This window comes from Choristoneura fumiferana, chromosome Z (assembly GCF_025370935.1).
Source record: "Choristoneura fumiferana chromosome Z, NRCan_CFum_1, whole genome shotgun sequence".
Lineage (NCBI taxonomy): Eukaryota > Metazoa > Arthropoda > Insecta > Lepidoptera > Tortricidae > Choristoneura > Choristoneura fumiferana.
In genome coordinates this window covers 42,802,085-42,822,353 of record NC_133472.1, presented here as the reverse complement: position 1 = coordinate 42,822,353, position 20,269 = coordinate 42,802,085, and the positions used below count along the sequence as shown (strand labels likewise).

The 20,269-nt window shown below is 40.2% G+C and overlaps 1 protein-coding gene across 1 annotated transcript; it reads right to left on the bottom strand.

Moving 5' to 3' along the window:
- Positions 1-1,147: 1,147 nt before the first annotated feature.
- On the bottom strand, positions 1,148-19,918 carry LOC141437708 (tyrosine-protein phosphatase non-receptor type 61F-like). Its single transcript, XM_074101178.1, has 8 exons — positions 19,555-19,918; positions 19,322-19,483; positions 10,596-10,858; positions 7,145-7,370; positions 6,356-6,505; positions 4,302-4,446; positions 3,028-3,157; positions 1,148-1,466 (listed from the first exon to the last, which is right to left on the bottom strand). The coding sequence occupies exons 1-8, from the start codon at positions 19,639-19,641 to the stop codon at positions 1,265-1,267; spliced, it is 1,365 nt and encodes a 454-aa protein (XP_073957279.1). The 5' UTR covers positions 19,642-19,918; the 3' UTR covers positions 1,148-1,264.
- Positions 19,919-20,269: the final 351 nt, after the last annotated feature.

Sequence of the window (20,269 nt, the reverse complement as noted above, 5' to 3'; positions counted from 1 at the left end):
ATTCTTTATTGCACACCACAAATCAGTATAAAAAATCTATATATTACACAACCTAGACAATTAGACAACCTACCTGCCTTGGGACGCCTGTACTTGGGACGACCAAACCCATGTAAAAAATCCATTGTTACGAAACTAACATCTAATACGATAATTGACTGATATTTCGGGTGCCGTCGTATTTCGATTGAGACCCGCATTTCCCAATCGAAAACAATTATGCACTATATCTCTAAGCATAGATGACGATGCCAGTAAACACGGCCTCTTGAGGCCGCGCCAACTGGAGCTCGAAGGGCAGTCATTGTGATATAATTTGTTTAGCTTTACGTAGGCAAAGATGACGATGCCAGTAAACACGGCCTCTTGAGGCCGCGCCAACTGGAGCTCGAAAGGCAGTCATTGTGATATAATTTCTTTAGCGCTTTACGTAGGCAAAGATGACGATGCCAGTAAACACGGCCTCTTGAGGCCGCGCCAACTGGAGCTCGAAAGGCAGTCATTGTGATATAATTTGTTTAGCGCTTTACGTAGGCAAAGATGACGATGCCAGTAAACACGGCCTCTTAAGGCCGCGCCAACTGGAGCTCGAAAGGCAGTCATTGTGATATAATTTGTTTAGCGCTTTACGTAGGCAAAGATGACGATGCCAGTAAACACGGCCTCTTGAGGCCGCGCCAACTGGAGCTCGAAGGGCAGTCATTGTGATATAATTTGTTTAGCGCTTTACGTAGGCAAAGATGACGATGCCAGTAAACACGGCCTCTTGAGGCCGCGCCAACTGGCTCTCGAAGGGCAGTCATTGTGATATAATTTGTTTAGCTTTACGTAGGCAAAGATGACGATGCCAGTAAACACGGCCTCTTAAGGCCGCGCCAACTGCAGCTCGAAGGGCAGTCATTGTGATATAATTTGTTTAGCTTTACGTAGGCAAAGATGACGATGCCAGTAAACACGGCCTCTTGAGGCCGCGCCAACTGCAGCTCGAAGGGCGGTCATTGTGATATAATTTGTTTAGCTTTACGTAGGCAAAGATGACGATGCCAGTAAACACGGCCTCTTAAGGCCGCGCCAACTGTCATTGAGATATAATTTGTTTAGCTTTACGTAGGCAAAGATGACGATGCCAGCACGGTCAATCGAAGGGCAGTCATTGTGATATAATTAGTTTAGCGCTTTACGTAGGCATAGATGACGATGCCAGTGAACGAGACCTCTTGAGGCCGCGCCAACTACGAGAGGCAGTCATTGTGATATAATTAGTTTAGTGCTTGACGTAGGCATAGATGACGATGCCAGCCAACAGTACGCCGAAGGTGATGGTTAGAGGTTTGTACAGAGACCTCTTTAGGTCGTGCCAGCGCTCCGCGTCGCGGGATGCGCGCTTGATCGCCGATACGCGCTCCGCCAACTCCTGGTTGCGGCGGCGTCTGATCGAAACGGCGCTCTCTGGAGGCGGCTCCGCGCTGCAAACAAACGTTTTATCAAATATATGGTAATTGTTAAAATAAAACTCTGAAGCTTTTTACCCCCTTTTTAGGGTTCCGTGGTCAAAATGACCAAAATTGAACCCTTACAGTTTCGCCATATTTGTCTGTCTGTCTGTCTGTACATCCGCGGCTTAGCTCAGACTATCAGTGCCAGAAAGCAGTATGAATTTATGTAGTCATTATGCCGACAAAATGGTTACAAAATAAAAACAAAATTTTTAGGATACCTCCCATAGACGTAAGTGGGAGTGATTTTTTTGGGGAAAGGTCAATGAGGGCTAAAAGATAGGCGAAATATCGCTAGATGGCGTTAGTATCGTGAGCTTTTTTTACAATCTTTTATTTAGTTCCACCTGTCCCGTTGTCTGTCTGCCCGTCTGTCTGTAATCAAATCTTGCAAGTTAAATTCGACCAACTTCCAGTAGTTGGATTAACTTGAAAATCGGTATACGTATGTAAATTGCGTGACAATACCATAATCTGGTAGTGACATCCTAGTAGAGCGGCCGGGATCGTCTCCACAGGACGGAACGGTATGAATGGCATCGACTTGAAATTTGGCATGCAACTGTACTTTGTGTGTCAATATAAGTACAGTCAACAAAAAGTACAGTTAGCAAAAAAAACTTGCATTAAAAATGTTTTTTTTTACCAAAATCTTTTTAACGTCATAGTCATGCTTGCAATTAGGCAATTGCAAGTAAGACCGTAACGTCAAAAAAAACCTCACGATACTAACACTACCTAGAGATATTTCGCCTGTCAATTAGCCCTCATTGGTGTAATTTGTTCCAAGATATTATATAGATATTATTATTACCCGTGTGGTGTCGGTCAACAATGAGGGCTATCGCGTATGAATTCGCCGCTAGAGGCGCTAGTGGAGCGTGAGGTCTCCGAAATGTCAAATCTCATAGTTTTTGGGTGAGCTACGCGGGTTTATTTATAAATAGAATAATTTTGTGAATATTTTGCAATATCTGAAATTAATTATGGCAAATATGCGTTCCGGGGCAATGAATGTCTGTGTTTTGAGACAGTTTTGTCTTTCGGAAACCTTTGTCCTCCCTTTTTTCCGAACAAAACGGGGACTATGCAACACTGTGGCATGCTCGATATTTTTATGGTACGGTTTAAGGTGTATTAAATATAATTTTAATCTAAACTTTGTTTTTCCTCCCGTAATAACAGACTTTGAAAGCTATACTTAAAAACCTCACGCAACAGTGCGCCATCTAGTGAGACAAAAAACGATAGCCCTCATTGCACCAACCCCTCTCTTCCCGTGGGTGTCGTAAGAGGCGACTAAGGGATAAACCGGAGGATGGGCAGCAGCGTCCTCCGCGAACTATCGGTACAACTGCGGTCGCCAACCCGCCTGCCAAGCGTGGCGACTAAGGCATTTCCCCTCCAATTTGGGGGAGGCCTATGTCCAGCAGTGGACCAGTGGACGTCTTTCGGCTGACATGATGATGATGATGATGATTATTGTCACCCATGTCTAATGTATAGTACGAAAGGTCTCAAGGCGCCGTACCTGTCAAGTGGCGGCTCCCGAGCGTCGTCTTCGTCGTCCGCAGAAGACGCCGGCGGGGACGAGTCCGGCGCGGGGGACGCCGGCGGGCTGTCGTCCGACGAGGGCTCCTGCCCGAACTGGTACACGTTGCCTGTAACAAACATCAACATATAGGTACATAAGAGCGTTTATTCTTGCTGAGCTGGCAACGTTGCATTTTTGTTAGCTTTTCACGATTATTTCATAAAAATTGAATGAAAATTAAAAATATTTTCTGATAGAACACTTCTTAATAAGTTAATGTGTCTACTCCAATAATTATTCGTGATAGACTTTTATATTCCTTAAGAACTAATTAATGTTTATGACCGGTTTTTAAAGAAAATAAAAGTCTATAACGAACAATTATTGGAGTAGACACATTAACTTAATAACTAAGTCACTTAATTTCATTGTATTTATTTGTTTCGATTATATTAAATAAAAAAAATAAAAAAAACATATATTAAGAAGACAGCATTATTAATTTTCATTAAATTTTTATGGAATAATCGAGAAAAAATGCAACTTTGCCAGCTCAGCATATATATACACTCATAAACAACAACATCGTCTACAGTGCTCTCATTGTAGCATGGTGCGGGTGACACTTAAGCACCGTTTCGTTTTACTAAAAAAAGTTGCTGCGTTCTAAATATATGGAAGTATATTTCAATTGTAGCCTGAATATGACTGGCGTAAAATATTTGAACATAAAATACTATTAAGATTGTTCTTTTGGAATCTTTTTGTATTTTTTATTTCAATTCCAAATTTTTTGTTACTTTTACGATCATCCCGTAAAAACCATATCGAAAATACAAACTGAAATATAGATGCATAGAAAAACCAGAAAAATAAGACCAGCGCTGGGAATCGAACCCAGGTCCTCGGCATTCCGTGCCACGTGCTATGCCAGTACACCACCACTGGACAGTGATACAGACACGAATTTCTCCTATGCACCACATATCTCAGCTTGTTTGTTTGCTTGTTGCTTGGCGCTGGTCTTATTTTTCTGGTTTTTCTATGCATCTATATTTCAGTTTGTATTTTCGATATAAAATACTATGTTATACGAAATAAATTTTTTTTATAATCAATTAACAAAATTCAAAGCACTACGAGTATTAAGTGTAGAAACGTTATATGCATGTAACGTAACACCAGAGGCTCGTCCAGTGATGGGACCTATGGGATCTTGAGTTAAAGTCCAACTTCTTTGAAGCTTTCTGTAGTCTTAGTAGTGTACATACCGAGCGACGTGCTGACCGGAATGGACGGCAGGGGGCGCGCGGGCGCCCGGGAGAGGCTCTCGGTGCGGGGGGGCGGGGGCGGGGCCTCCTCCTCCGCCTCGTCGGGCACGGAGGAGTATATGCTCTCTTCTAGCTTTGGCTCCTTCTGAAACGAGGACACGGGTTAGAGTTTATCCATAAATTATGTCACGGAGGAGGGTCGGGCGGCTTGTGTCACAGGAGCAAAATAATATAGCAATACTTCTGACAAGCGGTCGCGAAAAATGGTCAAAAGGTGATGTACTTTACGGATAGTACCTTAGGTTACTTAGATATTAAGGGTGCACCGAGTTTCTAGTGCTCATCAATGGATATGCGGGGAAGGGGGGAAGCGCGACGGCTCACGATAGCTTAAGAACGCGCGCGTTTTTAGACATTTCCTTCGTACTACTAAAACAAATACATATTTTAAAAACTTGTATAGTAACGCGATATTATTCAAATAGTCATGTCATGACCAGACGCATAACAATTACGCCGTACCACAAGGTACATATATAACAGAGAGACCACCTAGTACAAGCAGATGGTATCACCCTAATACTGGCTATTCAACTGGCTATTTTTCTTTCCTTCGATTTTCCAATAGATGGCACCATTACCACCTTTGTGTTCTCACAAATAACACGATACGTATTGCCATCTAGTGAGACACTAAGGATACGGTACACTGACAACAACCAACAAGCTCACCAACTGAGCCTAGACGACTAGAGATACGCATGATGTCTCTGTCTTATTTATGTCATTAGAAGAGAATGTCATGTTTCTCTCAAATAGTTTCGACGAATGTGAGCAAGCGCGGGGAGAGCCCAGCAAGCGCATTCCGGTTATTCGCCATCTAGCGTCACAATTGCAAAACACTACGAAAGCCTCATAGCTGAAATGTAGCCACATGTAGCCTTAACTTTCGTATTCTCAATTTATTATTTTTATGGTGTTTCTTATCTTCAAATTAAGGAGTTGAATTAAGGTTGATGTGAAGTTGTGTTTATAAAATATGCTAGTCTTTATTTTAATCTTAATATTTCTACTTAATTCGGCTTATTCACATTTTATAATTTACAAATGTTAATAGCAGTGCCATCTATTGCTGTTTTTTTGTATTAACTATACCTTGTAGGGATTGGTAGGCCATGGCCGTACTAAGGGTTAAATTAATGATTCAATATAATAGACGCAATGGGCATATGTGGTTTACAATTTTTACTACAATCAATCATCAGGAAATTGGAATTTAACTTGTATTTTTCCATCACAGTGTTAGGGGAAGGACGTCACTGTTGAGGGAAGGTAAATGTATTTTTCCCTATATTTCCAGGCACATAAAACCCCAATGTGTCCTTTTAAGTACTCCAATGACTCAACTAAATATATTTGCAATTTTTTTTAATCTTCAAAATGTACATACTTTATCCTGTAAACACTTTACTACCTTGTTGCTGTCACTTCGTACAAGGCGATATCTTTTACCTGGACAGTACCATATTGTCTCCCGCTAGGCGTTCGCGTCGTCATTATACACAGTGTTATTTTTGATATCCGTTAACTTTAAGGGGGCAATCTACAGGTCAAATTAAGTTAATTTCTCTAAGACACTAGTGCCCTAGCTCTCACTGTTTAAAAGATAATCAAGAGTTAAGCTAATTGATTAAATGTTCTAAATTTGTTTCTAAAGTCCATAACTAATCCGTGTTTAATTCACACATATTTAGCAAAAGAAAGTTAAGTATATGGAATTTTTTGCTGCCTCTCTTATGTGACACTTCAATGGCAATTGTCAAGTTTTTTTTTTTATTTGAAAATTAACAATGAATGTGAAGCTAATAATAGCATATAAATGAAAGAAAAAAAAAACTTCGACAAAATTTTTTTTTAAGATTTCGTGAAAAAGTTAATAATAATAATAATCAGGTTGTTCATATCAATGAACCGAGTCGTCTGCCGAAGTTAACGGATATCAAAAAAAAACACGGTGTAGATACAGGTGGGTCCTCAAATGTAAATAAACTCACATAGTCGGGGTCCAGCCGCTTGGCGCCTTCTATGATGGCCTGGTACGAGAACCGGAGCTGGTCAGGCGTCTGTATAAGCCCCATGCGGTCCCTGCGCATCTCCAGAAGTATCTGCTGCACGTTCACGCTCTCTATACCCTCTTTTTCAATCTGAAAAGGAACATTTTTCAAATAAGATAAGAACCATTTGAAACAAGGATATATAGACCAGGACCTATTTCGTACGGACTTTAAGTATAACAGTAAGAGCTGGTTTCCACTTGCTGGATGTCGGCCTCGGATTTTAAACGGACATTCCGGGCGCAGAACATTTTATATGAAGCTGACACTCGCACCAACTCTAGAAACTTCTAGAAACTCAGTTAGACTCACAATCACGAGGCAGGAGTCCACGAGGCAGAAAGTACCGGAGCGGCCGATGCCGGCGCTTCAGTGGACAACAGCTGGGTCCACACACCTCAGTCTCCTGCCGCTCGCACCGACTCCAGAAGCTTCTAAAAACTAAGTCACACTCACGTCACGAGGCAGAAAGTACCGGAGCTGCCGATGCCGGCGCTACAGTGGAACAACAGCTGGGCCCACACACCTCAGTCTTCTGCCGCTCGCACCGACTCCAGAAGCTTCTAAAAACTAAGTCACACTCACAATCACAAGGCAGGAGTCCACGAGGCAGAACGTTCCAGAGCGGCCGATGCCGGCGCTGCAGTGGACAACAGCTGGGCCCACACACCTCAGTCTTCTGCCGCTCGCACCGACTCCAGAAGCTTCTAAAAACTAAGTCACACTCACAATCACAAGGCAGGAGTCCACGAGGCAGAACGTTCCAGAGCGGCCGATGCCGGCGCTGCAGTGGACAACAGCTGGGCCCGCGTCCGCCTCCAAGGCTCCCGAGGCTCGCACCCGCTTCAGGAACTCGAGGAATGCGACCGGCGACGACGGCACGCCAAAGTCGGGCCACGTCGTGTAATGGAACTGTATCACTTCGCGGGACTCCGAGGTCTCTGTGTCCACGATCCTGGTGAGAACGTTTAGAAATTATTGATAGATTCAGTCGTTAATTAGCAGAAATGCCACGACTCTTAATTAACGCCTTATTTGTAATCCAATAACGCTTTTGTTGAAACAAATAAGCTGAGGCTGGGAATCGAGTCCAGTTCCTCGCATGCGGTATGCTATCTTTTATTTATTTCATTAATCAAAGTTTGATAATCAATAATACAAAAAACACTATAATACGGTATTTGACAACTCCTGATTTTGCCATTTCTTAATATTATTATGAAAATATAGACATACAGATAGTGTTTAGCGAAGAGAAAATTTAAATCGGTTGAAAATTGGATTTATAGTAGATTTTTTGAAAAATCTACATACCTGTCTCTTTCTCAAACGCTTTTCTCTATGCAGCAAGTATGGCGCTACTGGCGTGTGACGTCACATGCCGGTATGTCTTTCTCTGTCTAATCTTGAATTTCAAACCTTTATAGCTTTGTTATTTGTAAAGGTAGCTTGAAAATTGTTTTTCTATTCGATTACAGGCATTGCGTAGTTTTAATTTATAAAACATATACAAAATAGTCAAATAATGTATTATTTTCAATTTACGTGATCTCGTAACAACCCTAAAGGGCAACACACACAGAAAGCGTGCGCGGGTCGGGTCGTGTCCGCCGCGTGAGCCGCGCGGTTCGTTGTATTCACACAGAGAGCGGGCGCGGGCCCGCAGCGGCTATCAATGTTGCCAGTTTAGTGACTTAGTCCCTAGAAGTGAGGACTTTTGCTTAAATCTTAGCGACCGCAAAAAAGTTTTGATTTGACGACAAAAATGGTTTATCTGGCGACTTTTGGAGTACAAATTAAAACAGTTCTAGAACCAATAATAGATACGACAATTTGGTCAACTCGACACAGAATTATACTACAGTGCCGCGAGATATATGTGGAAAACGACAAACGCGCTTGCGCACCAAGGTCAAACTTTATTTACTTACTTAATTAAATCCAATTTATGTAATGATGGTGATGGGTGAAATTTTTAAAAGTGGCTGATTTTTTTTTATCGACAGGAATAAGCTTTACTAGTCAATGGAAAAATATATCAGATTTTTCTGTAGTACCAATTAATTGAAAAAATAAAATACTTAGATTTTATTTTCGCCAAAATTAACAAGCTACTGCGCATGAATACGGTTTTAAGGGTTCCGTAGCCAAAATGGCAAAACGGAACCCTTATAGTTTTCGCCATGTCTGTCTGTCTGTCTGTCGTCCGCGGCTTTGCTCAGGGACTATCAATGCTAGAAAGCCGTAATTTTGCACGATATATATGATAACTATCCGACAAAATGGTACAATGAAAAATAAAAATATTTTTTTTTTTTTTTGGATACACGTAAAGTAAGGGTTTTTTTTTCATCCAACCCTATAGTGTGGGGTCTTTTAAATTAAAACCATTAGGGGGTTAGTAAGACGATTTTCGATTATTTGCGAATATTCGACTTTAAAAGTACTTACAAATTTTCATTAAAATCGAGTTTGGGCTTTTTAACTTAAGTTTCAGGGATAAATATTTTGAGAGCTGGTAACTCTGCGCTCGGCCCACGCGCTGTTTGTGACGACGGGCGACGGGCGCGGGCCCGCGCACGACCCGCGCCCCGCGCCCGCGTTCCTGTGTGAAGGCGTCCATATACCGGCCATGCAAATACGCCCCGTCGCGGGCCCGCGCACGACCCGCGCCCGCTCTCTGTGTGTGTTGCCCTTAATTCTTACGTTGAACGGTCAGACACAGCATATAAAATTTGTTAGTAATAAGTATACCTCAAAACCATTTTTTTATTAGCGATCCATCGAATAGCATTTCACCTCGAACTAACAAAATTTCATAGCGTTTTAAACTTTCGTGATTCCCACACGTAGTCAAAATACCATAAACTCCATCCACGTGGGCTACTCGTGACCACGGCAACTGTAACGTTGCCGAAACGTCGTGGTAAATATTACTCGTGTAAAAATAGCGTGATAAGTCCCGTTTATGGTATTTTGAATAACAAAATTTCAATAGAATCTTGTATTCGACACAATTTTTCGCGTAGCTTTTTACATTAGTATAATAAATTTGTAGCATCTCATTTTTAGCGTAGTATTTTACCCTAGACGCATTTTGCCGCGATCGATGTTTGCTTGGGACTCTAATTAATTTGACGCGTTAATTGATGTTTGCGTTTGCACTAAAATATACTAATACACAATCGAGGGGAAAATGCCTGTTATAGAATAGAAAAACAATTTTTAAGCTACCTTTACAAATAACTAAAGGTTTGAAATTCAAGATTAGAGAAAGAAAGACATACTGGCATGTGACATCACACGCCAGTACGCCATACTTGCTGCATAGAGAAAAGCGTTTGAGAAAGAGAAAGGTACATAGATTTTTTTCAAAAAAACATTATAAATCCAATTTTCAACCGATTTAAATTTTCTCTCGCTAAACACTATCTGTTATCTATATTTTCATAATAATATTAAGATATGGCAAAATCAGGAGTTGTCAAATACCGTATTGAAGACATTCCTAGACGAACGCAAAAAAAAAACCGAATCGGTTCATAAATGACGGAGTTCTGAAAAAACAAACATAAAAAAAAATACAACCGAATTGATAACCTCCTCCTTTTTTGAAGTCGGTTAAAAAAAAACACGATTGAGACACAAACGCTATAATGAAATATACGATCGAGGTGATGAGTGAGATTCGGTGAAACGCTGCGCTGCAAGGAATTTATGCTTTTGACGTAAAGAACTAACAATAGTTATTTGTGTCACAAGGTAGCAAAATGGTGTATTTTACGGCGAGGGCGTACATTGAATCCAGAATGTAGCGAAGGATTCTAAAGTAGAATCCTAAGCGTAATGAGGGATTCAAGTTTTAGCGCCCAAGATGAAAATAATTTTGCTCCCGAGTGGCTCATACAACTTTTCACACCGAGCATTAATAACTTGAAAAAAATAATATCTCTAAATTATTATAAAGAACAACCAGCATAGAAATGGCGTGTCTTTACATTATCAACTTCAAAAATGGCATTTGCAATAAAACACAGAAAAGCTTGAACAGAAAAGTTACACTTTGCTCTCTCTCGCCAGGGAGGAAAAGTTACTTTTCTGAAGGAAAGGGTGTGAAAATGATATTTAATAGCAGTTGAATCGCATAGTATCCAAGTTCGTCAAGTTTCAGAATGGTTACCTGAATACCCTGGTAGAGTAATAGCTGAAGTCCTCTTCGCTGATCTGTTCCACGGTCAGTTTGACGGCGGCGAGGTTCAATCTGCTCTCTTCGCCGACGGCACGCGGCCAGTACCAGTGGCACTTGGTCTCGTTCTTCTCTATTATCTTGTTTAGCATCAGGATGGCCTTGGACTTTTGCTCCCAGACCATCAGCCAGAAGTGGCCGATGGTTGACGCGAGCGGACCTTGGGTCAGGATGTACTTGCGGTTCGCACGGTCCATCTAAAAACAATGTGCAACTAGAATTACCCCTGGTATGCTTAACAGTTAACACTTTCGGCCCCGGCAACGATCCACTAAGCTCTCAAATTTCAAATCATTTATTCAGTAAATAGGCCGCAATGGGCACTTTTACACGTCATTTTTTAAACTACCAGCGCTTTCGGAAAGACCATCATTGCCAAGAAGAATGCGCCGCAAGAAACTTGGCAGAAAGTCATATTTTTTTTCAAAATAAAATAATTATAAATAAAATACTTAAAAACTACAGTATACAATTAAAGAATAAATACAAAATAATAATAATACAGGGATGTATGGGGTCCCTTAGTTACAAAACTAAACACTAACTATATCTACGTTCAGTGGAAGTGTAGAATGCTTCCACCGTCATAAATTAAAAATAAAATAAAAAAACTACATTTCAGGTCAAGTAACCATTAAGCTTTTGGATTCCGAAGCCAAGCTCACGTCTCTTACGCTGTGCCTACGCATATTCCACAGCAGTCACTTCTATGCCAGTGACACGTATACGTGTCACAGACGTAATACATTCCGGTGCCAGTGAAGCAACGTCTGACTTTTTAGTTCTTACTCCTATGGCAGTGTCGTGTCAAAATAATTCGCACCTCCTAAAGGCTGGCATAGCGTAAGGGCTTAGCGGAACGTTGCCGGAGCCGAATGCGATCCACTAAGCTCTTACGCTAGGCATAGCGCATATCCCACAGCCGTCACAAATACGTGTCACTGGCACAGGAGTAAGAACAAAAGTCACAGACGTTGTGTCACTGGGGCCGAACGTGTTAAAAGTCTCTGTTATTATTAGGTATAGACAACATAAACTTTTCCAGAATCTTGTCAGGTATGAAAGATTAGACATGAAATTATTTAGCGTGGGTTAATACAACGCAATTGAAATTCACGATGTATTTTTTTGGAACTCCCACGGTATCTTTGCAAGATCCCGGAATTTCAATTTACGCGTGCAAAGCCGCGGGTTAAGCCTAGTCTAAATATAAAACCAACGGCCGCCGTCTAATCTAGGAAGTGACCAAGGGTTTTATCGATCCGATTGATAACACAGCGAATAGTCTGACCACTATCTCGCTACGTACGGTATGCCCTTTAGTTCGCGACGAAAGCCGGCAAAGAGCGAGTCGGCCACGGCTCCTTGGTACTCAGGGATTATAAGCCAGCAAAAAAAAAGTTTCACCTGTCCCGTTGTCTGTCTGTCTGTAATCAAATCTAGCGAGTTAAATTCGACCAACTTCCAGTAGTTGCATTGACTTGAAATTTGGTATACTTATGTAAATTGCGCGACAATACAATAATCTGTAGTCCAGCCAGGATCGTCTCCGCAGGACGGAACTCTTCAACGGTTACTGGCATCGACTTGAAATTTGGTATGCAAATGTAGTTTGGGTGACAATACAAATACTGTCAACAAAAAGTACATTCAGCAAAAATAAGCTTGTATTAAAAATGTTTTTTTTTACCAAAAACCTATTTGCTGATAGTTAAGCAATTTTTAACCCCAGACGCAAAGCCAGGGGAGTTATAAGTTTGACGCCCATGTCTGTCTGTCTATCTGTAGTAACGTAGCACGCAAACTTAGTTGACAAGAAAGCTAGTTTTTTTGCGATAGTTTTTGGCTATGTTTGGTTAAACTCGGTTAAACCGTTTTTGAGACATTGGACTTTGAAATTTTTGGCAATTCCCATGATTTTTTTAATGATATAGTATTTTCTCTTGTTCTGAGAGGAGGCCTGTGCCCAGCAGTGGGACGTATATAGGCTGGGATGAGTATTTTATGCAACAGTTGTATAACAGGGATCAAAAAAGGCAAGTGGCGTGAGTTACGACGTGAGCGTAGCGAACATCATAAAAAGACGCCATGAGCTTTTTTTGACTTAGGTACAACGTTAGAGGCAATAGGTACTTTTTCTACGACTAAGTACCTACTTATAAGCCTGAGCCTGACCATGAAAATAAAAAAAAACTCGCAATCGCAATATTGCGGAAAACTACTGGAACTAATTTCTTCAGCAACGCCAACGCCATCTGTCAATTGCTGTCAAAACTAGGTGTCGATGGTGCGTGGTCTATTTCTTGGATAAATATTGTGAGTTATTATTAGGCTTTTTATAAACACAAAAATAGGAAAAAAACAAACTTTAAAACTTTTTCATACTTTGGTAAAAAGTATGGCAAATGCAAATCATCACTACTTTTAAAAAAACTCGTTACTTAAAATTGCTAATTTTTCTGAGTGAACTTTATACGCATTATTTTATTTTGAAGGGTCGATTCTGTTGACTTGACGCAATGATTTAAGACACGAGATTTTTTCAAAGTAGTGACGATATTGAAGGTAAACAACAATTTATAAACGAGTGGGAAATATGAAAATGAGAAAATACCTATAAGGAAAATTTTGTTTTTAATTGATGTTTATGTAAAGTGCACGTGACGATGTTCAAAATACGTTTTACTTGTGTTGGCATGGCAGCTATGGATTATGCTCGGAAATATCTATATAAAAACCATAATAGGTATGAATTAAGTAAGTGGCTGCACCTTAGCCTGTCCGAACGGACGAATTAGGATAAAAAGTAAGTGGTTGCAATATCGTTTTAGCAACATTTGGTACGATATAAGTGCTGTTATTAGGTATGGATGGACTTTTCGAGAATCTTGTTAGGTGGGTCCTTTTTTTAAAAAAATTGGAAAAATATGGTTATTCCCACTCAGAATCAAGAGCACAATCGATTCCGATCGTTTAAAATAATGTCCCCATTTTTTTCATACAAAATATTAACAGTCAGTTTAGTCACGCCAATATTGAGTGTATGAAAAAGACATCGCAAAACTGTCATTTTTTAGGGTCATATGGGACCTGAAGTTTAATATCATCATCATCATCATCATCATCCCAGCCTATATACGTCCCACTGCTGGGCACTGGCCTCCTCTCAGAACAAGAGGGCTTTGCGGAGAGAGGGAGCTTTGCGGTGAAGGAAAACATCGTGAGGAAACCTGCACAAACCTGCGAAGCAATTCAATGGTGCGTGTGAAGTTCCCAATCCGCACTGGGCCCGCGTGGGAACTACGGCCCAAGCCCTCTTGTTCTGAGAAGTTTAATATATCGACATAATTTAGGTAGAGTCGATAAGTGACAAGTCACTATGACAGGTCAAACATGCCATGAAAATTCCGCTCTCTGTCCGTCCATGAGTGATGCACGCCGCAGCAATTGACGGATGCTGCGATGATCGGTGATTAGCCCAAAAAGGTGTTTCCCCCTCTCCCGCTGATTGGAATCAAGCAATCAAGGGCTTTGAGGTATCATTCACGTTTGAGGGGTGCTTGTTTAATGATGACCTTGCAGTTTATTGATTCTAATCTAACGTACAAAAATCTCTTTTTTTTTTATTCAACTGGATGGCAAACGAGCAAGCGGGTCTCCTGATGATAAGAGATCACCACCGCCCACAGACACCTGCAACACCAGGGGGATTGCAGACGCGTTGCCAACCTAGAGGCCTAAGATGGGATACCTCAAGTGCCAGTAATTTCATCGGCTGTCTTACTCTCCACGCCGAAACACAACAGTGCAAGCACTGCTGTTTCACGGCAGGATTAGCGAGCAAGATGGTGATAGCAATCCGGGCGGACCTTGCACAAGGTCCTACCACCTGCAAAATCTAGCGTACCATCAGCCAAATATGTGGTGTACCACCCTAAAGTTGATAATCGTGGGCAAGCCATAAAACAATAATGCCAATAGACGTGTCCGTCAACTTGAAAGTTTTAGTTTTACGTTTTACTTTAGCGAGATATTCATTTGATAGGAACTTGTTTAAAAATTGATAGACCACTTATTTGGCTGATACATACATACGAACAGAAGGACAGACGGCGCGGTAAGCGAGCTATATTTAATACTATGTAAAGATAATAAATAAATATTCATTCATAGTCTATACCAGGGTTACTCAAAGTGGGGTACGCGAACCCCTATTCGCTATTCGACGGTAGGGGCTTCGCGACAAGGTTTACGTGATGGTGGCTGCAAGACTGGCAAGATGATTAAGATTGGTTTTTGGAGTCTTTTTGTATTTTTTATTTAGACATAGACATAGACATAACTTTATTTCGAGATCGAACTTAAAATAATACATAATTTACAGAAAATAAAAACATTTGATGACTTCAAACTTCAACCACAAAACACAGATAGTTCAGAAGTCAATCTCCATACAAGTGCGCTCGAGCAACGCACACATAGACACTGCTCACGGACACGGTATCTCGGACCGGTTGGGACCAGTGCGAGCGCGAGTGCCGTCCGCTTGAGACACGCGTCTGTGAACTTTTTTGTGTAATAATGGAGCATCAAAAAAAAAGTTATTATAACTTTAGGTAGGGGTTCGCTGTCGTCTAGAAACTTTAAGAGGGGTACGAAGCGCCATAAGTTTGAGAAACCCTGGTCTATACTATAGACCCTATAGAGATATAAATAAATTCACTGACTCATAAATGGTCATATCACAGAAAACGGACTTTGGTTTAAAATATAATGCAATTCACTTGTTTCTCTTTATCTTTATATTTGTAAGCAAATTATGAATGGGTCCTTAGAAGCGATTGTATGGCTCGCCTTTCGTTCGTCACGCATATGTGAGTCATGCACTTCCAGATGCCGGAATGTCATCATCAACGTAACAGAGAGATTACACGCCAAACGTGCAAGTTGGAAGCAAGTACAGTCACCAGCATTAATATCTGCCACAGCAAAAACATCTTGCACGTCCTTCCGGCCCTAGAAATAGAGTCGTATCAGATATTTATGCACGCTTGTTGTGTCAGATAATTCAGATATTGTTGCTTGTGACTGTACCAGCAGTGAAGATGCGGAATAGACAAGGGCCGGATTTAGAGACCCAGGCCTTGGGACAACAAAGGAGTGGAGCACCCCATAAACTAATTTCCGAATAAAATGAACAGTGTAATTATGTTTGTTGGTACATAATTATAATTACTACGATCAAGTGTCCAACATGTGGGCTTCATCATAAAATTCAAAATCTCATAAATCTTTTGTTTTTTTTTACAGTACTAAGGTAATTTGACTGGGTTTCGAAATACACAGTATTCTTTAGGAATGTGTATTAACTAAGCAAAAAAAAAAAGTAAAAAATGGTAAATGTTTCAGTGTGTCCACAGTGGTGCACAGAATGAAACATTACATATTTAACAATGAAACGTGAAACTAATATAATCTGTTTCATAACTTTAAGACGTATTTATGTAATACGTATTTATGTAAATGCACGAATATACGAAAACACAGTTTTAATAACTTTAACTTTAATCAGCCTCATTAAATGTCCCATGCATTTCCCATGTTTCATTGTTGACTACCTAAGGTATTTTATATTAACCTCGAATTTTTGCCTGCTAAATTGTGCCACTTTAATGCGTGATCTAGTCCACGATAATATACGAAATATGTTGAATATTATTAGGAGAGTATCAAATATATTGAATTTTGCCATGCTGCATGTACTTTATACCTCACATCAATTTTGACTATTACTTCTTATTATGTAGTTTTTTATCTACAAAATAAATAAAATAAAAACTTTGTTATGAACTTTTTTGTTCGTTGCTGTTGGTACCTAATTGCATAGTTCATAAATGAAGATTTTACTTTATGCACTAGAACATAAAATAAAAATTTTATGGAAGTTAAAAGTATTTATATTACACGTTGAAGCAATTCAACGGTGTGTGTGAAGTTCCCAATCCGCACTGGGCCCGCGTGGGAACTACTGCCCAAGGACGTATATAGGCTGGGATGGCGATGATGATAATTATCTATAATAGGAGCCCCGCAACATTGGACATCAAACTTTCCATCCCAAACATGACCTAAAAGATTTTTCTCTATTGACGTATCTTCGCTGCAGGCAATAAACCATTTTCATTAAATTAATAACAATTAATTGAGACAGATCATTTTCGCATCGCCCTTTATTGGACCCCCGGGGAGTCACGATGGGGGTTTTCGCGGTTTTTATATGTTATTATGACACTACAGCTATATTTCCAACTACCACAATTGGGTAGATTCCTATATAAATACTCTAATTAGATACGAATTGCGAATTTTGCATTTTTTTTTTTTTTTTTGACTGGATGGCAAACGAGCAAATGGGTCTCCTGATGGTAAGAGATCACCACCGCCCATAAACATCTGCAACACCAGGGGTATTGCAGACGCGTTGCCAACCTAGAGGCCTAAGATGGGATACCTCACGTGCCAGTAATTTCACCGGCTGTCTTACTCTCCACGCCGGAACACAACAGTGCAAGCACTGCTGCTTCACGGCAGGATTAGCGAGCAAGATGGTGGTAGCAATCCGGGCGGACCTTGCACAAGGTCCTACCACCTGCATTTCATAGTATAGGACCAGAAGTGCATAAAGAGTACCTATGTAGTTATATTTCGTCCTAACATAATAGTGTGCCATAATCCATTACTCGTATATCCGTATGGAAACTTACTTTAGGTTTAATGACAATGCAAAAATGTTAAATAAAAAAGAGTTAGCACTTGTTAGAAATAAGGACTTAATATTAATAAGTATTTCATAGTGCAGGGTTTCTCAAACTTATGGCTCCACGTACCCCTGTGAAAGTTTCTAGACGACAGCGAACCCCTACCTAAAGAAAGTAATAAAATTGACTGTTGGAGAAACTAAGTTTATTTTTATTTCAATCATCATTATAATATAATGTATATTATTTATTTCAATAAAAGGTAACAAATATGGGTAAGAATCGTCTTGCCAACGAAAATACAAACTGAAACAAACAACAACAAATAACAAACAAATAAGTAACAAATTTGGAGTTCAAATAAAAAATACAAAAAGACTCCAAAAACCAATCTTAATCATCTTGCCAGTCTTGCAGCCACCATCACGTAAACCTTGTCGCGAACCCCTAGGGGTTCGCGTACCCCACTTTGAGAAACCCTGTCATAGTGTAACAGCACTGTGGAAAACTCGATTGATTTGTTTGGTTAATTGGCCCGAGCCAGAAGGTAACCTGAGGCCGTATATCAAACGGATGTTCCGACTTAACGGAAACGGAATCAGAGCTCCGTAACATCCCTGGTTTCTACTAGAGCTGTGATATAGGAGGATAGGTAAATGAAGCGTTTCTATTGGCTGATGAAAAACAGATTCCCTAGCATCCTCCTCCCACATCTTTGGTGGAAACAGCCTAAATTTGTATCTGCAACTGGTTAGGGGTCATTCAAGTATTACGTAAGCACCGAAGTTGATTTTTTTTAATGTAACGTCAATGAAAACAATGATCTAATTTATGGACATTTCCACGGGAATTTTAAAAAATCCCGGAATTTCCATTCAGCTGCTGGATCTAATGATTTACGTGTGCAAAGCCGCGGGTAAACACTAGTTATTAAACACAAGTTGATTCAATAGATGATAATAGGACTTGTTTACATAATATTAGGAAGCACCAATATAAGAACAGCACTCACTCAGTGATAGGTGAAATTACTTTCATTCAATTCAATCATGCCAGCTCTTATGGATCAACATATTGCAGTACCACGGACGCTGTACCTCATCACTTAGTAGGATGTATAATAGGCGTAGCTACCAATAGGCGGGCACTTCACTCGAAATTCTGGTTTATAGCTGATTATAAGTTGCTTAGCTTTGTATATATACGCTCATAATGTCAAAAACTTACCAGTTTTGATAGCAGTGGGCCCCATTTTTTATTTGCCCCAGGGTAGGTTACCTAGCTATGCCACTGTGTATAATACAATTTTGTCCTTTGATTAGGTAACTATGTAAGCACCCTGAGTGTTAAATTTTTGTCACACGTGTTACATACTATTTTGAAATATTGGTGTTAAATGTTTAATTTTTGAACTTGTCCCAAACATTAATGCATCAATGTGTTTGACACTTTCCCAGGTTTATGACAATAATTTACACATCAACGGTTGAAAGGAGAAATTGACTAAGCTACATTTTTGTGAAAATTTTGATACATAGCTCAACCACCAGAGAAAAATTTATCGATTCCAAACATGTACATAACTTAACATCTTAAAAAAATTACACTTAGTCAAGTTATCCTTTCAACCATTGACATTCTGTTCCATATTTTTATATCAAGCAGGAATAAAAAGATTAAAAAAAAGAACAAGAAAATTGTCATCTAAATTTCATTAAAAGATGACATGCATAGCCAGGTCCTGGCATCTAGCAAATTTATTTACTGTACTTGTTTTTTTTAACCACTAGCCCTCTAGATACGTAAATTATTGCTATGAGAGACTAGTGTTGTACCGGCATTATGCATGCAAAACACAGTCTTGGGTTAAATTTGAATTTGGAATACATTTGCGCGACCTACCTTGACCAAGTTGGCGTTGATGTAGTCGAGATCGCATCGCTTCAGTATAACGCGACTGTGATCGTAAGGATTCACATCCCGGTATCTGTTCAGGGGCTTATTTTCACTTTTCTTCGCCTCCGTGCATGTGTAGGGGTACGCGTGACACTCCCGCCCGATTTTCTGCGAAATACCACTAACGATTACCAAACAACACTAGTGTCGTGGCATAGTTTGTAAGCCGCTGCGCTTACCTGGTACACCAATGCCCACGCATTGCGACTCCCTATGTCCGTGTACTCAGCTTCCACGCCGCTCACAGTAATACTATCGCCGTTCATTGTGGACTTATATCATTTCAAACGCGTATTGCACTAAAACAAAGCGAGAACCGGATGCCGCGTACGATCACGCTCCGGGTAGCCAGCGAACTGACTGAACGCTACCCGCGAATTACTAGGCTTAATACCGAACTTAATAAATATAAATACGCGTTGCATGAACCCTACTTAGCCCTCGGTTAACAGCGGCGTATAACCGAGCGAACAGTACGAGCGGCCTTTCCTGTTTAAGTGGGTGCTAGCTAAGCTAGTCTTTTTGCTGACATGACCATGACAAAGTTTTCTTTGCAGGCGGTCATTTGTGGAACTAATTTGGACTCGGCAGTGTTGCTGTTTATGCAAATATTTTAATAAATAAAACGCGAATAATTTAAGACAAAGCCTAACTAACATATTACTATAACATAAAAATTATTGTATAATGCGCCGTTTTATGTACATTTTGTAGAAAATACTGTTGAAATTAATACTGTTTCGTTGGTGATTGATAGCAACACTTTGATCTGACACAAGATTTTTGAGCGCAGTGGCGCTGGCTGTAGCTTTGTGACAAACACGATATGAAACTAAAAAAATAAGATGACGCTGCTCTACATGAGTACAATAAAGTGTATACTTGTAAATACTT

Bases quoted from the DNA above. Each gene is read 5' to 3' on its own strand.
- LOC141437708 (XM_074101178.1), bottom strand. From the start codon at position 19,641: ATGAACGGCGATAGTATTACTGTGAGCGGCGTGGAAGCTGAGTACACG. The intron at 10,859-19,321 runs GTAGGTCGCGCA...CATTGTTTTTAG, and splicing joins TCAACGCCAACTTGGTCAAG to ATGGACCGTGCGAACCGCAA. The intron at 7,371-10,595 runs GTAACCATTCTG...CGTTCTCACCAG, and splicing joins TACTCTACCAGGGTATTCAG to GATCGTGGACACAGAGACCT.